This window comes from Salmo salar, chromosome 17, assembly GCF_965601325.2.
Source record: "Salmo salar chromosome 17, fSalSal1, whole genome shotgun sequence".
Classification (NCBI taxonomy): Eukaryota; Metazoa; Chordata; class Actinopteri; order Salmoniformes; family Salmonidae; genus Salmo; species Salmo salar.
This window is the reverse complement of record NC_138307.1, coordinates 70010404-70031618: the sequence shown is the minus strand read 5'-3', so window position 1 is coordinate 70031618 and position 21215 is coordinate 70010404. Positions and strand designations below refer to the sequence as shown.

At 45.6% G+C, this 21215-nt stretch overlaps 1 protein-coding gene across 3 annotated transcripts in view; it reads right to left on the bottom strand.

Annotated features, from left to right (window-relative positions):
- Window positions 1-21215, bottom strand: part of LOC106576477 (plexin-A4) — a 653820-nt gene that overhangs the window by 162119 nt on the left and 470486 nt on the right. For all 3 annotated transcript variants that reach the window (XM_082964056.1, XM_082964054.1, XM_082964055.1), the window contains exons 6-9: window positions 17771-17894; window positions 11477-11630; window positions 5667-5766; window positions 4815-4929 (exon numbers count right to left, since the gene is read on the bottom strand). In XM_082964056.1, the coding sequence (XP_082820182.1) occupies window positions 4815-4929; window positions 5667-5766; window positions 11477-11630; window positions 17771-17894 (493 nt within the window). The remainder of the gene's footprint in view (window positions 1-4814; window positions 4930-5666; window positions 5767-11476; window positions 11631-17770; window positions 17895-21215) is intronic.

The window sequence follows — 21215 nt, the reverse complement described above, 5'->3', positions numbered from 1 at the left end:
TCTCTCTCTCTCTCCCTCCCCCCTCCCTCCCTCCCTCCCTGGCTCTTTCTAGGTGTATCCCTCTCTCCCCTCTCTCTCCCTCTCTCTCTCTCTCTCCCTACCTCCCTCTCTCTCTCCATCTCTCTCCCTGGCTCTGTCTCTGTTCGTTCTGGAGGCAAGTCTCCGTCAGTGCCATTTGATACTGTTTTGATGCCTGTTCTCCCTGCCATTCATCCTGACAATATCAGTCAGTCCCCTTGTTCTTTTGTTTGAGCTTTTAGCTTTTAACATTTGTTAATATCCACACTTCCCTTTTAACATTTGTTAATATCCACACTTCCCTTTTAACATTTGTTAATATCCACACTTCACTTTTAACATTTGTTAATATCCACACTTCACTTTTAACATTTGTTAATATGCCCACTTCACTTTTAACATTTGTTAATATCCACACTTCACGTTTAACATTTGTTAATATGCCCACTTCACTTTTAACATTTGTTAATATCCACACTTCACTTTTAGTATTTACCATTTGTTAATATCCACACTTCACTTTTAACATTTGTTAATATCCACACTTCACTTTTAGTATTTAACATTTGTTAATATGCCCACTTCACTTTTAGTATTTAACTTTTGTTAATATCCACACTTCACTTTTAACATTTGTTAATATCCACATTTCACTTTTAGTATTTAACATTTGTTAATATTCCCACTTCACTTTTAGTATTTAACATTTGTTAATATCCACACTTCACTTTTAACCTCACTAGGGTAGGGGGCACTATTTTCACCTCCGGATGAAAAGCGTGCCCAAAGTAAACTGCCTGCTACTCAGGCCCAGAAGCTAGGATATGCATATTATTGGTACATTTGTATAAAACACACTCTAAAGTTTCCAAAACTGTTAAAATAATGTCTGTGAGTATAACAGAACTGTTATGGCAGGTGAAAACCTGAGAAAAATCCATCCAGGAAGTGGTTTTCTATTGAATGCCATTACAGTATCCATTGACTTAGGACTCAAATTGCACTTCCTATGGCTTCCACTAGATGTCAACAGTCTTTAGAAATTGTTTCAGGCTTGTATTCTGAAAAATGAGGGAGTAAGAACAGTCTGAATGAGTGGACACTGCAGTGTCCCAGAGGTTTTTCATGCGCACGACCTAGAGTACGCCTTTCTTGTTTTCCTTTTATTTTGACAAAGCTATTGTCCGGTTGAAATATTGATTATTATGACTAAAAACAACTTGAGGATTGATTATAAACATTTACATTACATTTAAGTCATTTAGCAGACGCTCTTATCCAGAGCGACTTACAAATTGGTGGATTCACCTTATGATATCCAGTGGAACAACCACTTTACAATAGTGCATCTAAATCATTTAAGGGGGGGGGGGGGGGGGTTAGAAGGATTACTTTATCCTATCCTAGGTATTCCTTAAAGAGGTGGGGTTTCAGGTGTCTCCGGAAGGTGGTGATTGACTCCGCTGTCCTGGCGTCGTGAGGGAGCTTGTTCCACCATTGGGGTGCCAGAGCAGCGAACAGTTTTGACTGGGCTGAGCGGGAACTGTGCTTCCTCAGAGGTAGGGAGGAGAGCAGGCCAGAGGTGGATGAACGCAGTGCCCTTGTTTGGGTGTAGGGCCTGATCAGAGCTTGAAGGTACGGAGGTGCCGTTCCCCTCACAGCTCCGTGGGCAAGCACCATGGTCTTGTAGCCGATGCGAGCTTCAACAGGAAGCCAGTGGAGAGAGCGGAGGAGCAGGGTGACGTGAGAGAACTTGGGAAGGTTGAACACCAGACAGGCTGCGGCGTTCTGGATGAGTTTGACATGTTTCTACGAACTTTACTGATACTTTCCGGATTTTTCGTCTGTCTGTTGTGACTGCCTTTGAGCCTGTGGGTTACTGAACAAAACGTGTGAACAAAACTGAGGTTTTTGGATATAAAGAGGGACTTTATCGAACAAAACAAACATTTATTGAGTAAATGGGAGTCTTGTGAGTGCAACCATATGAAGATCATCAAAGGTAAGTGATTCATTTTATCACTATTTCTGACTTGTGTAACTCCTCTACTTGTCTGGTAACGGTTTGTAATGATTTGTCTGCTGGGCGTTGATCTCAGATAATCACATGGTTTGCTTTCGCTGTAAAGCCTTTTTGAAATCCGTGGTTGAATTAACAAGAAGTTCATCTTTAAACTGATGTATAACACTTGTATGTTTTATGAATTTTTATAATGAGTATTTCTGTTTTTAAATTTGGTGCTCTGCAATTTCACTGGATGTTGGCCGTGTGGGACGGTAGAGTTAGAGAGGTTAACATTTGTTAATATCCCCACTTCACATTTAACATTTAACATTTGTTAATATCCACACTTCACGTTTAACATTTGTTAATATCCACACTTCACGTTTAACATTTGTTAATATCCACACTTCACGTTTAACATTTGTTAATATCCACACTTCACTTTTGACATTTGTTTTTGTTCCTTCCAAGCCCATTCTTTTCACATTGACATGGTTGTGGTCTGGTTACAGTTGGGACTGCCAATGCCTTTGGAACTAGTGCCAATTACATGTGTCAATGAACGTCTCTTAATAGTTCCATCCAATTCATCAGATAGATGCTGACAAACTCCTGCTCTGATCCAGCTCGTTAGGGGCCCGTTTGGCCAGGAAATCAACCTGCAGGACTTTGATAGGTTTTAATATCATGATTACATATTTCATGGGTTTCCATGTCCCATAGGGAGGTTGTGGGTAGATGTTCCTCTGATGTGAAGACATGTGTGGTGTTGTAGCATGATGCCACAGGCAGACAGAGGGGAAGACAGGAGGGATGGAGGGAGAAAAGTATTTGATGCCCCCTCGTTCACCTCAGACAACCCCAGAACACATACAGTAGATAAAATGGCCCAATGTTGGGAAAATAAAGCTTTTGTAAATCTGAATATACACTAGTAGCTACGGATGCACACAAATAGTGTTTATTCACATAACAAATTACATATCTGGGAGAGGGGAGCGTGTTCATGGTTTAGATTAGTGAGTTTTTACGTGGGGCTGTCTGCGGCCATTTTGGATCGACATTGTTTTCCATGTCAACAACATGAGCTGAAAAGCGGAGTTCGCGGGGCAATGCAATATCCCGTTATAGTCTGAGCAGCTCCTGCCTGTCCACTCCCATCGGTTACCCAATGACAACAAAGCACGCCGTGGCCTCTGGTCTAGCTAGCTTTAGTGATTTATCTTTGTGCATACTAACAGGGGGCTCAGTCAGCGGGAGGCCTCTGCATCACGTCGCTCATTACGAAACATCAGCGGATTACCCAGATCGACTTCCTGAAATCCCTTCATTGGAATAATATAGTGAAATGCATCTATCCCAGGGTCGCCGCGAGGGGCCATCCCACTTGTCTGAGCAAAGTTGACATGTCATTGTCTTCTGCTTGGAGCGGTGGAGGGTTGGGGGAGTGTGTGTGTGCATGTGTGTGTGAGTGTAGGTTTATGTGTCTATGTGCGCGTGCACCCGCGCATGCGAGGCAAATCCATTAATTCGCAGTGACGTTGAACGTAGCGACAATCCCCGACCCCCAATCCCGAGGTTAATTAAATCCAAATGAAGCTCGTTAGGCGGACAGAAACACCTGCTTTTTAAAACAACAGTCAAACAAAAACATGTCGGGGAGAGATGTCATTAACATGCTAATGCTAAATCCCCCCAGCTTTATTTGGGAGCTGGGTTTTTTGTCAGTCAACACAATGAGAAGAATCCTACTATTATCCCTGGGTCAATATTGACCACCAACACGAGTGTTAATTGGATCCTGAAACGCCAAGCTAAGTCTCACCTACTCTCGGAGCAGTTCTCCCACAGTTCAAAGAGATAATGAATATCTAACTATTTATTTTTTTATTCCAGCTACGTTTATACACGTTGCATGTGCTTGAATCGCTTGGGGGCAGAGATGGTGTTCTAATGTGGGATTCTAAATCATGGAGCATAAAACTCATCAAAAGAGGAAAACCCTCCCTGAGCTTGTTCCTGCTTGTCGTGGAGCGCCTGGCAACAGACATCAAGACAGGGGTCTTCATCATGGATGCCCTGAGGGCCAGATTAACTACACAGTTCCTCCCCATGCTGCCCTCCTGCCATACCTTCCTTCAACACCACACAACCCATACACACACACACACACACACACACACACACACACACACACACACACACACACACACACACACACACACACACACACACACACACACACACACACACACACACACACACACACACACACACACACACACACACAAGGCCGGTGTGGTGCCAGGGAGAGAATCCAGGCCTGTTTTGTAGCTTATCAAGCTACACAGTAAAGATGTCTAATTACAGTGAGTCCTGCTTCAAAGGGAATAGGCCAGTGCCAATACTATTGATAATTCACATGAAATAAGCTGTCATTGGGAATAGGGCTGGGAAAAGGAAATGTTTCATTTTTATTAGATTTGGTGGGTCTGTAATCATCTTCTTGGGCGAGGAGGATAAGCATTGAAAGCCTGAGCCAGATATATCACATTAAGTATGGTACTGTAGCTGACTCCTTTGCTTTACATGATGCAGGATATACAGTAAGTATCATCCTATCATAAATACTGTATGTTTGCTGGTTTATAATGATATGATCACTCACAGCCTGTATTATTAAAGATATTCACAAGTGAACCAATGAGGACACCACATCCTGAATCTCAATAGCCAATGAGACATCATAATCAACTAACGTTTACACTTGACCCTTGACCTCTGAAATTACCTCTGGCCTCTTGACGCGTCCCTCCTGGAAGGAGCATGTGCGTGGGTCGTGGGTGCAGTCGTGTCTGTATTTACACCAGTGGCACTGGTAGGGGCTTCTCACACATGACAAACACCTGAGAGAGGAGAAGGAGAGAGTAGGAGAGAGGAGTAAGAGAGAGGAAGGAGAGAGAAGGAGGAGGTGAGAGGAGTAGGAGAGAGGAGAGAGGAGTAGGAGAGAGGAGAGAAGAGGGGAGAAGGAGAGAGGAGTATGTGAGAGGAGAGAGGAGAAGGAGGAGGTGAGAGGAGTAGGAGAGAGGAGAAGAAATAGGACAGAGGAGAGAGGAGTAGGAGAGAGGAGAGAAGAGGGGAGAAGGAGAGAGGAGAGAAAAGAGAGAAAAGAAGGATGAGGAAAGAAGTGTAGGAGAGAGGAGAAGAAATAGGACAGAGGAGAGAGGAGTAGGGGAGATGAGAAGGAGAGAGGAGACAGTAGGATAAAGGAGAGAGGAGAGAGTAGAAGGAGAGAGAGCGAGGAACAGGAGAGAGGAGAGAGAGTGAGGAACAGGAGAGAGGAGAGAGAGAGTGAAGAACAGGAGAGAGCAATAAAGGCAATAAATTCCTAATCATGGCAAACTTCTACAGATAAGCTAATCATAACCCAAACAATGATCAGATGAGTATGTGAAATTCTTTGAGTCAAATAATTCGTATTTCTACACTATGTCACTATGCCATTATTTTAATATTCTTTAGTTATGGGTATCAAACATCAATGACATGTTACAGTTTATAATGACATTTTCAACACTTCCTTTAAAAAAATGTAATAAGCCTGTAATTCTGACTGTATCTGAGACTAGACATGTAGACTTACGACTTGTGGACGCTGCAGTTGTAGAACACAAAGCTGGTGTTGGCGAAGACCAGGCCCGTCTCCTTGGACTTGAGGTAGAGCTGAACTATCTGGTGATCACCTGGAGGGAGGGAGGGAGGGAGGGAGGGAGGGAGGGAGGGAGGGAGGGAGGGAGGGAGGGAGGGGGGGAGGGAGGGAGGGTTGGACCACTCTAACATATTAGATTACCTGGGATGTATTCACTAGCAACCAAACAGAACCAAACAGAAGCAAACGGAACCAAAAAGAAACACATGGAACATAACGGGGAGAGACCTACCTGAATTTGTCGTATAGAAACTCTTGTTTTTGTTGTGAAATGATTTCCGTTTCAAAACGTTTAACTGTTTTCAAAGGTGTGTACTAATGATTACACCCCAGAGCACCTCAACCAATGGGAGGGGCTGACTGATTTTATGTCTATATCTACTATATCAGAGATGTACTGACTCTAGTATCTCTAGTCTGAATTATATATCTACTATATCACAGAAGTACTGACTAGTATCTCTAGTCTGAATTATATATCTATTATATCAGAGATGTACTGACTAGTATCTCTAGTCTGAATTATATATCTACTATATCAGAGATGTACTGACTAGTATCTCTAGTCTGAATTATATACCTACTATATCAGAGATGTACTGACTAGTATCGCTAGTCTGAATTATATATCTACTATATCAGAGATGTACTGACTAGTATCGCTAGTCTGTATTATATATCTACTATATCAGAGATGTACTGACTCTAGGATCTCTAGTCTGAATTATATATCTACTATATCAGAGAAGTACTGACTAGTATCTCTAGTCTGAATTATATATCTACTATATCAGAGATGTACTGACTAGTATGTCTAGTCTGAATTATATATCCACTATATCAGAGATGTACTGACTAGTATCTCTAGTCTGATTTATATACCTACTATATCAGAGATGTACTGACTAGTATCGCTAGTCTGAATTATATATCTACTATATCAGAGATGTACTGACTAGTATCTCTAGTCTGTATTATATATCTACTATATCAGAGATGTACTGACTAGTATCACTAGTCTGAATTACATATCTACTATATCAGAGATGTACTGACTCTAGGATCTCTAGTCTGAATTATATACCTACTATATCAGAGATGTACTGACTAGTATCGCTAGTCTGAATTATATATCTATTATATCAGAGATGTACTGACTCTAGGATCTCTAGTCTGAATTATATATCTACTATATCAGAGATGTACTGACTCTAGGATCTCTAGTCTGAATTATATATCTACTATATCAGAGATGTACTGACTAGTATGTCTAGTCTGAATTATATATATACTATATCAGAGATGTACTGACTCTAGGATCTCTAGTCTGAATTATATATCTACTATATCAGAGATGTACTGACTCTAGGATCTCTAGTCTGAATTATATATCTACTATATCAGAGATGTACTGACTCTAGGATCTCTAGGTTAATGGAGGTGTCTACAGAGAGAGCCTGTCTGCTCATGTCCTTCTGTCTGGTTTCCTAATGAAGGACTGTGTGTTAATAGAGGTGTCTACAGAGACAGTCTGTCTGCTCCTGTCCTTCTGCCTGGTTTCCTAATGAAGGACTGTGTGTTAATGGAGGTGTCTACAGAGACAGTCTGTCTGCTCCTGTCCTTCTGCCTGGTTTCCTAATGAAGGACTGTGTGTTAATGGAGGTGTCTACAGAGACAGTCTGTCTGCTCCTGTCCTTCTGCCTGGTTTCCTAATGAAGGACTGTGTGTTAATGGAGGTGTCTACAGAGACAGTCTGTCTGCTCCTGTCCTTCTGCCTGGTTTCCTAATGAAGGACTGTGTGTTAATGGAGGTGTCTACAGAGACAGTCTGTCTGCTCCTGTCCTTCTGCCTGGTTTCCTAATGAAGGACTGTGTGTTAATGGAGGTGTCTACAGAGACAGTCTGTCTGCTCCTGTCCTTCTGTCTGGTTTCCTAATGAAGGACTGTGTGTTAATGGAGGTGTCTACAGAGACAGTCTGTCTGCTCCTGTCCTTCTGCCTGGTTTCCTAATGAAGGACTGTGTGTTAATGGAGGTGTCTACAGAGACAGTCTGTCTGCTCCTGTCCTTCTGTCTGGTTTCCTAATGAAGGACTGTGTGTTAATGGAGGTGTCTACAGAGACAGTCTGTCTGCTCCTGTCCTTCTGCCTGGTTTCCTAATGAAGGACTGTGTGTTAATGGAGGTGTCTACAGAGACAGTCTGTCTGCTCCTGTCCTTCTGCCTGGTTTCCTAATGAAGGACTGTGTGTTAATGGAGGTGTCTACAGAGACAGTCTGTCTGCTCCTGTCCTTCTGCCTGGTTTCCTAATGAAGGACTGTGTGTTAATGGAGGTGTCTACAGAGACAGCCTGTCTGCTCCTGTCCTTCTGTCTGGTTTCCTAATGAAGGACTGTGTGTTAATGGAGGTGTCTACAGAGACAGTCTGTCTGCTCCTGTCCTTCTGCCTGGTTTCCTAATGAAGGACTGTGTGTTAATGGAGGTGTCTACAGAGACAGTCTGTCTGCTCCTGTCCTTCTGCCTGGTTTCCTAATGAAGGACTGTGTGTTAATGGAGGTGTCTACAGAGAGAGCCTGTCTGCTCCTGTCCTTCTGCCTGGTTTCCTAATGAAGGACTGTGTGTTAATGGAGGTGTCTACAGAGACAGCCTGTCTGCTCATGTCCTTCTGTCTGGTTTCCTAATGAAGGACTGTGTGTTAATGGAGGTGTCTACAGAGACAGTCTGTCTGCTCCTGTCCTTCTGCCTGGTTTCCTAATGAAGGACTGTGTGTTAATGGAGGTGTCTACAGAGACAGTCTGTCTGCTCCTGTCCTTCTGCCTGGTTTCCTAATGAAGGACTGTGTGTTAATGGAGGTGTCTACAGAGACAGTCTGTCTGCTCCTGTCCTTCTGCCTGGTTTCCTAATGAAGGACTGTGTGTTAATGGAGGTGTCTACAGAGACAGTCTGTCTGCTCCTGTCCTTCTGCCTGGTTTCCTAATGAAGGACTGTGTGTTAATGGAGGTGTCTACAGAGACAGTCTGTCTGCTCCTGTCCTTCTGTCTGGTTTCCTAATGAAGGACTGTGTGTTAATGGAGGTGTCTACAGAGACAGTCTGTCTGCTCCTGTCCTTCTGCCTGGTTTCCTAATGAAGGACTGTGTGTTAATGGAGGTGTCTACAGAGACAGTCTGTCTGCTCCTGTCCTTCTGCCTGGTTTCCTAATGAAGGACTGTGTGTTAATGGAGGTGTCTACAGAGACAGCCTGTCTGCTCCTGTCCTTCTGTCTGGTTTCCTAATGAAGGACTGTGTGTTAATGGAGGTGTCTACAGAGACAGTCTGTCTGCTCCTGTCCTTCTGCCTGGTTTCCTAATGAAGGACTGTGTGTTAATGGAGGTGTCTACAGAGACAGTCTGTCTGCTCCTGTCCTTCTGTCTGGTTTCCTAATGAAGGACTGACTCCATGTTTAATTCAACAGGCCGACACAGACATCTCCTCCCCCAAAGACAGGAAGAGAAAATTGTCGTCTCCCTCCCTCTCTCTGTCACTCTTGTCTTCTTCTATCCTTCTTCTCTGCCTCTCTCTGTCGCTCCGGTCTTCGTCTCCGTTCCCTCTCTCCTCTCTGTCACTCCCGCTCTCTCTCTTTCCCTCTTTCCCTTTGTGTTTCTCCTGTCTTCCTATCCCCCCTCTCTCTCCCCCTCTCTCTCTCTCCCCCTGTCTCTCTCTAACAAAAGGGGTGAATCGTTCATCAATCATTGTAAAGTGTGGCTGACAATGAATCTGTCCTAATTAGAGCACCTAAATGTTACCTTGATGCCTGCTAGGCTGCTATCACTAGCTCACTACCCCCTCCCTGCAGGGCCCCTCGGCCTCTCTCTCTCTGACACTGCCTGAACAAGATGGCTGAACAAGATGGCTGCCTAATGAGGCACTCCATCCCTATCCCTTAGTATGGGGTTTCCTAAAGGACAAAATACATGTGTGTGTGTGTGTGTGTGTGTGTGTGTGTGTGTGTGTGTGTGTGTGTGTGTGTGTGTGTGTGTGTGTGTGTGATTGAGTCCGGAGTTTGGTGTGAAGGTGTGTTTACACCCTGTGTAATAGCCCATGTACACTGTAAGTGCCCCTTACACTGTAAGTGCCCCCCCCCCCCCCCCCCATACTGTAAGCAGGGGTTTAGTGTGTGTTAGGCCTCAGTGGGTCCCTCAGCCCTGTAATTTCATGGTGGTCTGCTTTCCCCGCTCCCTCTCCTCCAATACTTATAGGTGTTATTATTCATGCCATGCTGTACACAATCCCACCGTTGGGCTCTCACCCACCCGAGGCCGCTGCCAAAAAGCCAGTCATCTGCTAATTTAGCTAGTGTATGGTTATCCTAGACAGAGTCCCAAATGGCACCCTATTCCCTATGTAGTGCACTACTTTTGACCAGGCTCTGGCCAAAAGCACTACATAGAGAAACGGGTGGCATTTAGGACGCAGGCTCAACATCAACAATGAAAGTGTCCATGTGAATGGCCTTTCTCTCTCTTCTAAGGCCTTTAGTCCTTCCCACCTTTACATTAGGTTAGCAGCTTTCTCTCCAGCTCCTGTTCATTCACCTTGAAGACTGATGTAGAGAAAATTATTTAAAAGCCATTCGCTAAATGCGGTAAACTAATAAACATCTGCAGAGTATTTGTAGGAGGAACAATTCAGGGGGTTTTCTTCTTCTTTTCTCTTTAGCAGCATTAGCGTTATGCCAATGTGAAGCAGCAGCTAGCGTTAGCGCTCCCTTACTACTTTTGAGGAGGCGTTAGCTTAGCCAACGTGAAGCAACAGCTAGCGTTAGTGCTCCCTTACTACTTTTGAGGAGGCGTTAGCTTAGCCAACGTGAAGCAACAGCTAGCGTTAGTGCTCCCTTACTACTTTTGAGGAGGCGTTAGCTTAGCCAACGTGAAGCAACAGCTAGCTTTAGCGCTCCCTTACTACTTTTGAGGAGGTGTTAGCTTAGCCAACGTGAAGCAGCAGCTAGCGTTTGCGCTCCCTTACTTCTTTTGAGGAGGCGTTAGCGTAACAAACGTGAAGCAGCAGCTAGCGTTAGCACTCCCCTGCTTCTATTGAGGCGCGGCAGCGTCTTCATTATCTCCACATGGAGACGTCTGGGTATTATGAAAGATTACCAGTCCTCCAGACAGCCGCCCAGATGTGTGCAGTTTTCAATTATACCTGGGTTAACCAACCACGTCGAGGAGGAGAGAAGCGAGGGATGAGAGGGACAAGAAAGCTTATCTCGGGGAGAATGAATGCTGTCAAAAGCGTTTTTTGGCAGTGGGATTCATTTTCAACCGCTCCTCCCCCCCACTTTGAGTGGAGTGATCTGCCCGCGCTCAGGGCTATTGGGGTCCCACATGTCTCCTGCAGTTCTGACTGCATACCTCCTCAGTGAGAGAGTAAATAAAACCTGACGCTCTGTAATGACGGTTGTTTGGATGACTAAACACGTCCTAGGGCGCTGCTCCGAGGGCTTCCGGGCTACGATGGGTAACAGGGAACGTAACCCCAGGCCACACGAAGAACCAAATGAGACGCAAATCAGTTCCCACATTTAGCAGGTCCCTGGCTTAATGAGTTAGTGTTTTGGCTTCATACTTAAACTAGTTAGTGTTTTGGCTTCATCAGTAACACCTCCATTAGTGTCAATACACTCATGTAACCCACGTAAAAAAATAACATACTCAAAAGAAAAACCGAGCTCTTTGATTGGTCTGTAATCAGTCAGGTATCTTATGCTACAGACCTTTGTCTACGATAATGCGAGGCACCTCCTTCTCGGCAGGCGAGCTGCACCTGATGCGGTTCCCCTCCACCAGACCGTCCATCTCAGCCAGGTCCTCAAAGGTACAGTTGACCCCTGCAGACAACTCTGGGACGTTATGGGCCTCCAGGATCAGCTGTGGAGAGAAGACAGGGGGGGGTTACATATGGCATCAGGGGAGAAGAGCGGAGTAGAGGGAGGGGGTGGCTCAGTCAGTAGAGTATGGCGCTTTCAATGCCAGGGATGTGGGTTTGATTCCCACGGGGGATCAGTAGGAAAATATATGCACTCACTACTGTAAGTATCTCTGGATAAGAACGTCTGCTAAATGACTCAAATTGCATTAGAATTGGGAGATATTCCATTAGTAGAATTGAGAGATACAGCGATGGGATAAATGAATGTATAGTGTCATCTGATGGTGGAGGGATAGATGAGGGGGAGAGAGGAGGGAAAAGAGGACCGCTGGGGGTAAGGATCCCCTGTAGACATACCATACCGTGATAAAGCCACAACATTGAGGGTTCAGTGAGTAGCAGTTCACCCTACATCACATCACACATCATTATAGGCTCTGGTGTCCCAAATAGCACCCTGATCCCTATGTAGAGCACTACTGTTGATCAGGTGGCCCATATGGCTTGGTTCAAAAGTAGTGCACTATATAGGAAAAAGGCTGGCATTTGGGACGCAGGCTATATTAGCATATCACAACAGAAACATCAACATGACAGGATGTCTTCAAAGAGGCAGGAAGTCTTTCCTGTCCAGAGGACCATCTACGGCTCTCGCTGACTCACCCATCCATCAACTCATTCTGACATGAATACCTTTTCAATGGACATGAGAGAGAAGAGAGAGAGTGAAGGAGAGGGAGAGAGAGTGAAGGAGAGGGTGAGAGAGTGAAAGAGAGAAAGTGAAGGAGAGGGAGAGAGAGTGAAAGAGAGAAAGTGAAGGAGAGGGAGAGAGAGTGAAGGAGAGAGAGAGAGAGAGAGAGAGAGAGAGAGAGTGAAGGAGAGAGAGAGAGAGTGAAGGAGAGAGTGAAGGGGATAGAGAGAGTGATAGAGAGAGAGTGAAGGAGAGGGAGAGAGAGTGAAGGAGAGGGAGAGAGAGTGAAAGAGAGAACGTGAAGGAGAGAGAGAATGAAGGAGAGTGAAGGAGAGGGAGAGAGAGTGAAGGAGAGGGAGAGAGAGTGAAGGAGAGAGTGAAGGGGACAGAGAGAGTGATAGAGAGAGAGTGAAGGAGAGGGAGAGAGTGAAGGAGAGGGAGAGAGAGTGAAGGAGAAGGAGAGAGAGTGAAAGAGAGAACGTGAAGGAGAGAGAGAGAGAGTGAAGGAGAGAGTGAAGGGGACAGAGAGAGTGATAGAGAGAGAGTGAAGGAGAGGGAGAGAGAGTGAAGGAGAGGGAGAGAGAGTGAGTGAAGGAGAAGGAGAGAGAGTGAAAGAGAGAACGTGAAGGAGAGAGAGAAAGGGAAGGAGAGGGAGAGAGAGTGATAGAGAGAGAGTGAAGGAGAGGGAGAGAGAGTGAAGGAGAGGGAGAGAGAGTGAGTGAAGGAGAAGGAGAGAGAGTGAAAGAGAGAACGTGAAGGAGAGAGAGAAAGGGAAGGAGAGAGAGAGAGAGAGATAAAAAGACAAGGAGAGAAGAAGACAGCAGGACATGTTTGTTGAGCATCAGCTCTGTGTTTTACAAAGCCTGCTGGTGATTCTTTGACTGTTTGTCATCTGGTGAACAGTTGGAGGCCAATGCCCTCCTTGCTCTGTCCCCCCGGTCTATCCACCATGCCCTGCGGCAGGCAGCGGAAATTTCACATCCCACATCTACGAGTACATATGCCCTGAGAGAGAGGGAGGGAGGGGGGAAGGAGGGAGGGAGGGGAGGAGCTAGGTGGAAAGGGAGAGGAGGAAGGTGAGAGGAAATTAGGTATTGGGGGGGCAGAAATTAAGGGAAGAGAGAGGCAGGATGAGAAAAGGAAGGAGAGAAAGAAAGAAACATGTATGCAAGCCGGCATGAGGGAGGGAGGGAATGAGGAAGAGAAGGAAGTAGATTCCTGTTGTTGATAGTGCTGCGTAAACTGCTCTCCTCTCTAAAGAGCAGAGGATGAGGGGGGGGGACTTGACAGACTTGACGAGTAGAAAAATAGTTTCCTTGAACAAATGAGAAAGGGGGAGAAAAATATGAATGGGGTCAAGACCAAAATATAAATATTGAGGTGGCAAATAGAGGAGGCCTTGCATCCATTCTGCTGTTGGCCGCAGCACATTTATAATACGGCGCCAGAGAAGCTCCTGTACGGTGCGAGAAGGGCTGACCTGGACTGTTTTTATATTGCTGTTTAGTGTTTAATGAAAAGTCTTAGGCTGTCGCTCGGCACCGTACAGATACAGGAGCTTCCCTATTACTGTAGAGGAGCCACACGCAGCCAGGGTCGGAGACACAGCCCTCTTCCCACTTCATTTCTTTTTCCTTTTAAGGAGCAATGTGGCGCAAGTTTTCTTCAATTACATTTGGAGCAGTCCCGGCCCTAACCCGCGCCGCCCGGGCCTAAACATGAGTAGGAAAATAAGCTGTGTTCCGTGTCAATTGAATCACACACACACACGGAGAGAAATAGGTTCTCGCGTCTCTCCTTAATACAATGCGTCTCGCGTGGAGGATATGATGCGATAGATCGTATTGGCTTGGGTTGCCATAGGGACACAAAGAGGAGGATGGTGATCTGGGGGTGGTTCATTTAGATGCATACTGTACATGCCTCCTTGATTTGTATGACTGTGGCAGATTATGACAGCTGAATATACGATGCATTATACTATAATAACACATGGTTATCTTATGACTGTCATCCACTGAGAACAGAGTGTGAGATTCCGAAAGCCTTTTGGAATCCTATTACAATGTGTGAATACATCTATTGTCACAAGCTGTGAGCATATTTGAATTCTCACTGTAGTGAGAGACAAGCAGCCTGGTGACAAGTCATTATCTTCTCTTCTCTGTCTGGAGGCATGTGAATACAGACCTACAGCAATATACTTGTAATAACACTAACAGTAGAGTCCAGACCTATTAGAATTGAGTTTTATCTCAACAGGGAGCGATCTGGTCAGTTTACTAGCACCTGCTCTAGGAAGTCTTTATAGGATGGCTGTTATATCTACAGACAACAGCCCCAGAGATACTCTAAAACAAATGCAAGAGGAAAAGCTAATGGGCAAATAAAGGAAAAAAACACATCAATGCTTTTATGAGAGAAACTCTAGTTTCAATAGCCAAAACCCTCTACGTGTTGAGAGTCCTCTGTAGAAGGCTCCAGCTTATCTTTTTAAACAAATATTTAATAAGTTAAAGGTCAAGGACTGGCCCTGCCTGCCCGCCCAGTCTCACCAATCAATTGGATGGGAGATCTGTTGCATAGAGAAAGGTTAAACACTCTCAAAACTCCAAGGCAGTGTGTGTGTGTGTGTGTGTGTGTGTGTGTGTGTGTGTGTGTGTGTGTGTGTGTGTGTGTGTGTGTGTGTGTGTGTGTGTGTGTGTGTGTGTGTGTGTGTGTGTGTGTGTGTGTGTGTGTGTGTACACACTCTCGCTCTTCAGACAGTGCCCTGAGAGTAGTATCTGTACATGACCTTACCCTTCCTGATTTACATTTATATACTTGGCCAGCAGAGATTAAAAGCAATCTCATATCCCCATTACGTATAAAATGGGATTGAAATGACACCGTAGATCGTTGGTATTCAAAGTTGGAGGGGGAACTGCAGTGGGGTCGTCAAAATAAAAATAAAACTATATTTTTTGGGGTGTGGGGGGTCTAAAATTAACAGCACACAATATTGAGAAAGATCATTTCAAAAATTCAACTTGATTGAGGGAATGTAGTTATTGGTTGTTTTTTCATTATAATAAGACATGAAAATGTAATGAATTGAAGGTTACTTGTTGGTGTAAAAATCTAATTTAACGTTGTGTTATTATTTTGGGGGTGGGGTCATGATAAATTATTATGAAATTAATGGGGTCCCCAGAAATTCCGGAGGATAAAATGGGGTTCCAGCTGAAAAAGGTTTGAATACCACTGTCATAGAAGGACAGGTGTATGCAGTATATTGCATTTACTGGAGTACTGACCAGTAGACACCTCTAGTGTGGAGGGAGAGGTGTTAAGACAGCAGACTGACCAATAGACACCTCTAGTGTGGAGGGAGAGGTGTTAAGACAGCAGACTGACCAATAGACACCTCTAGTGTGGAGGGAGAGGTGTTAAGACAGCAGACTGACCAATAGACACCTCTAGTGTGGAGGGAGAGGTGTTAAGACAGCAGACTGACCAATAGACACCTCTAGTGTGGAGGGAGAGGTGTTAAGACAGCAGACTGACCAATAGACACCTCTAGTGTGGAGGGAGAGGTGTTAAGACAGCAGACTGACCAATAGACACCTCTAGTGTGGAGGGAGAGGTGTTAAGACAGCAGACTGACCAATAGACACCTCTAGTGTGGAGGGAGAGGTGTTAAGACAGCAGACTGACCAATAGACACCTCTAGTGTGGAGGGAGAGGTGTTAAGACAGCAGACTGACCAATAGACACCTCTAGTGTGGAGGGAGAGGTGTTAAGACAGCAGACTGACCAGTAGACACCTCTAGTGTGGAGAGAGAGGTGTTAAGACAGCAGGCTGACCAGTAGATACCTCTAGTGTGGAGGGAGAGGTGTTAAGACAGCAGACTGACCAGTAGACACCTCTAGTGTGGAGGGAGAGGTGTTAAGACAGCAGGCTGACCAGTAGACACCTCTAGTGTGGAGGGAGAGGTGTTAAGACAGCAGGCTGACCAGTAGACACCTCTAGTGTGGAGGGAGAGGTGTTAAGACAGCAGACTGACCAGTAGACACCTCTAGTGTGGAGGGAGAGGTGTTAAGACAGCAGACTGACCAGTACACACCTCTAGTGTGGAGGGAGAGGTGTTAAGACAGCAGACTGACCAATAGACACCTCTAGTGTGGAGGGAGAGGTGTTAAGACAGCAGACTGACCAATAGACACCTCTAGTGTGGAGGGAGAGGTGTTAAGACAGCAGACTGACCAATAGACACCTCTAGTGTGGAGGGAGAGGTGTTAAGACAGCAGACTGACCAATAGACACCTCTAGTGTGGAGAGAGAGGTGTTAAGACAGCAGACTGACCAGTAGACACCTCTAGTGTGGAGGGAGAGGTGTTAAGACAGCAGACTGACCAGTACACACCTCTAGTGTGGAAGGAGTGCTGTTTAGTGCCAGCAACACAACACAATCCCAGCTGATTCCATACACAATATCAGATCAGCTGGTAGGGTATGCTGTATCTATATAATACCCACCCAGTGGGCAAAACGGAGTGAAATTATGTCATTATCTTATAACCAGTGTTATGTTCACTACAATGTCATTGAAATTCTCCCGCCAGGGAGGTTTTCAGTAGCCTCGTTCGAACCATCCTGATCTCGTGAGCTTCCATTCTGTTTCAGTGTAGCGAGACCAGGATGGTTCGTACGAGGCCAGGTTTTTAGTGCCAGCAAAACAGCATCACCCCCAGTGATTCCATGAACAATACCAGAGCAGCAGCTACACAGCGTCTATATAACCCCCAGTATCACTGATCATTACGCGGAAGTCTGGAAGCCAACAATAATAACGTGTTGTCTAGATAGACAGAACACAGCTGCAATATACAGATGATTAGATGATGGTTAGGTGGCATGAGGTAATGCTAGGGGAAACCCTGGCCTTGATGGACAGATCTGTAAGGACCTGTGACATATGAGGGGATAATTACATTATGGCCATTGGCTAAAGATGATTCCCCAGGCTTAACCATGTTAGTGAGGCACAACATCCATACCTTCAACTATGACATGGTTCATTGGACCGCTAAAATGGTTGGGCGTCTTCAGTTTTTTTCTGATGTGACGGCTCATTCAGTCATTGGATGCAATACCAGGTGATGGTATATTGTATACTGATATGGTTTCTGGTCACCATAGTAACTGTAAGCCTACTAAAATGCAATAATATCGGTCATTGTGCCAGACACTTCTTTTTCATTTTAGACTGGTCAGGTTCAGTGGGGCACGAAATGAGAGAAAACATTTCAAAACGGAGGAGGCGCTATCTGAAGATGTCCAATAAGAATGCCAATATTACATTTTTCCGTCTCAAAGGGTTGTCTGTTTTCGTGCCTAGTAGACAGGACCCAGGAGGAAGTAGTGTTTTGACCACACTTTGACTGTGCGAAGTGGTCACCACTCACCGTGACACTGAACTGGGACACTGAGATGTTGCTGGGGTGGACACTGAGTCGGACGCACTGCTTGATGTCCCAGGCGAACCGCCGGGGCTCGGCCGAGCGCTCGCATTTCTCCTTCCTGGTGCACCTGTGGGAACACAAAGTAACAGAGGGGGGAGGTTATTCACCGTAACACCCGTCGCAGCCTTCAGTCAACCCCATTGGAGCCTCGTTCACATGGCTTGTCCCACCTGCTGAGCGCCTGGGAAACCAGAAGAATGTTAGTTACCTGTGTGAATGAAGTGGAAATACCTGGGGTGATATTAATACGGAGACATTCATCATATTTCTACCAGAGCTTTATCCACGGATACTGGCCATTCACTGTGACTGGACAACCCTAAAACAATGGCCGCCTCTATTTGTGGAAGTGGAGCTGCTCTGTTGGGAGAAGGGGGACAGGCTCTGTCTTTGTGAGGCCATCTTAATGAGGGGCATTCATGGGCAGTGCCAAGTGCAGGTGGGGGGGCGGGGATGGGGAGCAAGGGATGGATTACCCCCCTCTTAATCCAGGGCCAGGTGGTCTAATCCATTCCCATTGTATTATGTGAGTTGGTAAATAGACCTAACTCCCTCTTTCTCTCTGCTTTTGTCCCTGGGAGAATTCTGTAGTTCACGTTTCCACACAGTAGTATCTGTTGACAGTGGGCCGCTGCTACTGGTTTACATTCCCAAAGCCACACCATTACTACATCTAAATGGCTGTATTATTTCAGCAGCAGGTATAGGGAACGCCTCTAACTCCCATGAGACACAGATATTCACACAGAGAGGCTGGGAACACTGGCAAACCTGGGTAAAGAGTACAGACACCTGGGTAAAGAGTACAGACACCTGGGTAAAGAGTACAGACACCTGGGTAAAGAGTACAGACACCTGGGTAAAGAGTACAGACACCTGGGTAAAGAGTACAGACACCTGGGTAAAGAGTACAGACACCTGGGTAAAGAGTACAGACACCTGGGTAAAGAGTACAGACACCTGGGTAAAGAGTACAGACACCTGGGTAAAGAGTACAGACACCTGGGTAAAGAGTACAGACACCTGGGTAAAGAGTACAGACACCTGGGTAAAGAGTACAGACACCTGGGTAAAGAGTACAGACACCTGGGTAAAGAGTACAGACACCTGGGTAAAGAGTAAAGACACCTGGGTAGAAAGTTAAGAAAGTATAAAGTAAAGAAAGTATGCATATACTCTCACAAAACTTTATATCAACTACCAAAAGACCATTGTACTGTACCTACCATTCCGCGGCGCGACGCTCCACTATAACCCTTAACCTCCTCCTCCATTAAATCCCCGTAAAACCTATTCTGTTTAATCCTCGTTGATTTAAACAAAGTTCTCAAGCAATTAACAGCAAATCCCACAGAGAGCCAAAGTCCTCAGAGAGAATGATAGAAGGGACTTCTGGGAGGCTGGGTGACGGCTGAGATACAATAATACCTTCCACAGTAGAAGCTTTTCATTGGGGGGGGGGGGGGGGGGGTGAGATGTGTCTGCATTGTGAAGTTTTAAGCGACGTAGCGTGGAGAAAAGAAGCCGGCAGACAGAATGGAAGAAGAAGTAATCTGCTTCGGAGTGAAAGAAGAGAGAGAGACGAGAACAGAAGAGAGGAGATTTAGGGAAGGCAACAATCATTCAGAGGCTTTTCAATAGTCTTTTTCTCAGCTCCTCCACTAAGCAGGTCTGAGAAGGCTTTAACCAGAGAGCTTCCCTTTGTGTTCTCCATCAGGCCTCCTGTTCCCCATTGTACTGCTGATTTAATAAACCCCACAGTACACAAAACCCCAGAGAGAATACAGTTATACTCTCCTACACACACACACACACCTGAGTGCTTGTACCTGCATGGGTGTTGAATGTATTTGATTCAGTACTGATGTGTTTGGTTCTCGCCACCAGTGTCTATGTGTGTCTATGCGTGAGAGTGCGTGTGTGTGTTAGTTACACCAAATTATGCAGAGAGAAGAAGATGAGTGAGACAGAGAGGTGAATAACGATACCATGCAGAGCGATGTAGGGGAAGTGAACCAATCCTGTTGCTTGGTGGCTCAGAGAACTTCTTCAGGAGAGAAAGCTCTATTTCATGCTGTTAGCTCACCTGCCAGAAGCCTTTTCTAAAACATCACAAGTGTAAAATCTAACAACTTCTCTCTCTTTCCTTCTCCTTCTTTCCTTCAGTTTGTGGTTAAAGGGAACCTGAATGAATAATGTGATATCTCCCCCCGAAACCACCCGGTAATGGTATGGTCCGACCACAGAGGGCACTTTGGCTAGCGATGCAATCACAATCAATAGAGGGGGTTCTCAGGGTTGCCATTTTAGGGTCTGAAAGCTATGGGGTAGCATGTGTCTGTGAAATCTGACATGGATCCCTTTGACACTTGTGGGATAGTGCACTTTAATTTAATAGGGCACTGCTTTTAGGAGTCATAAACATGGGCGCTCGTAATGCCCTGAGGGCGTTTTATGACATCATCTCTGTGGGACTCGCGGTGCGTCTGTAAATGACGGGGCCTGTAGAGACGGTGCCAGTGGCAGGACAGACTGTAGAGAACTACTTTGATGTCTTCACAATGACATGTTCATAACTCTGCCTGAGAACAGGAAACATCTGTCAATGAGAGAGAGAGAGAGAGAGAGAGAGAGAGAGAGAGAGCGAGAGAGAGAGAGAGAGAGAGAGAATTGAGGATGTTTATTGTATGTTCTTTGAGTACTTGTGTTGAGCATGCATAGTTGAGTGTGTATCTTTCTGCAAGTTTGTTTTTGTGTTGTACCAAGATGTGGACATGATTAGGCATCTGATAAATATGGTGATGCCATTTGATGAGTGATCCTCGGAGCACCTGACAGGTTGGGCTCATTAATACATTATCATTAGTGAAGTAAATCAGTCCATTAGAAGAGCTGGGTGGGAATTTGTTTTCTCGTAATGCAAATGAGCCGTGGAACATGGAGGAATATGTTGGGAATACTGAAGATCAATCATACCTGGAGTGATCTCAAACTGCTCCACCAACTTTCCCTCCCTCCCTCCCGCCCGCCCGCCCGCCCTCCCCCCTCCCTCCCGCCCTCCCGCCCTCCCGCCCTCCCTCCCTCCCTCCCTCCCCTCCCTCCCTCCTCCTCCCCCTCCCTCCCTCCTTTCTCTTTCTTTCTTTCTTCTTTCTTCTTCTTTCCTTCTTTCTTTCTTTCTTTCCTTCCTTCCTTCCTTCCTTCCTTCCTTCCTTCCTTCCTTCCTTCTTCCTCCCTCCCTCCCTCCCTTCCCTCCCTCCCTCCTCCCTCCCTCCCTCCCTCCCTCCCTCCCTCCCTCCCTCCCTCTGACTCTATCCGCCTCTTCTCCGCAACACACTGGCTTATATTCACTGCATATGCAGCTTGTAGGGAGTTGAACGGCAGATGGCTA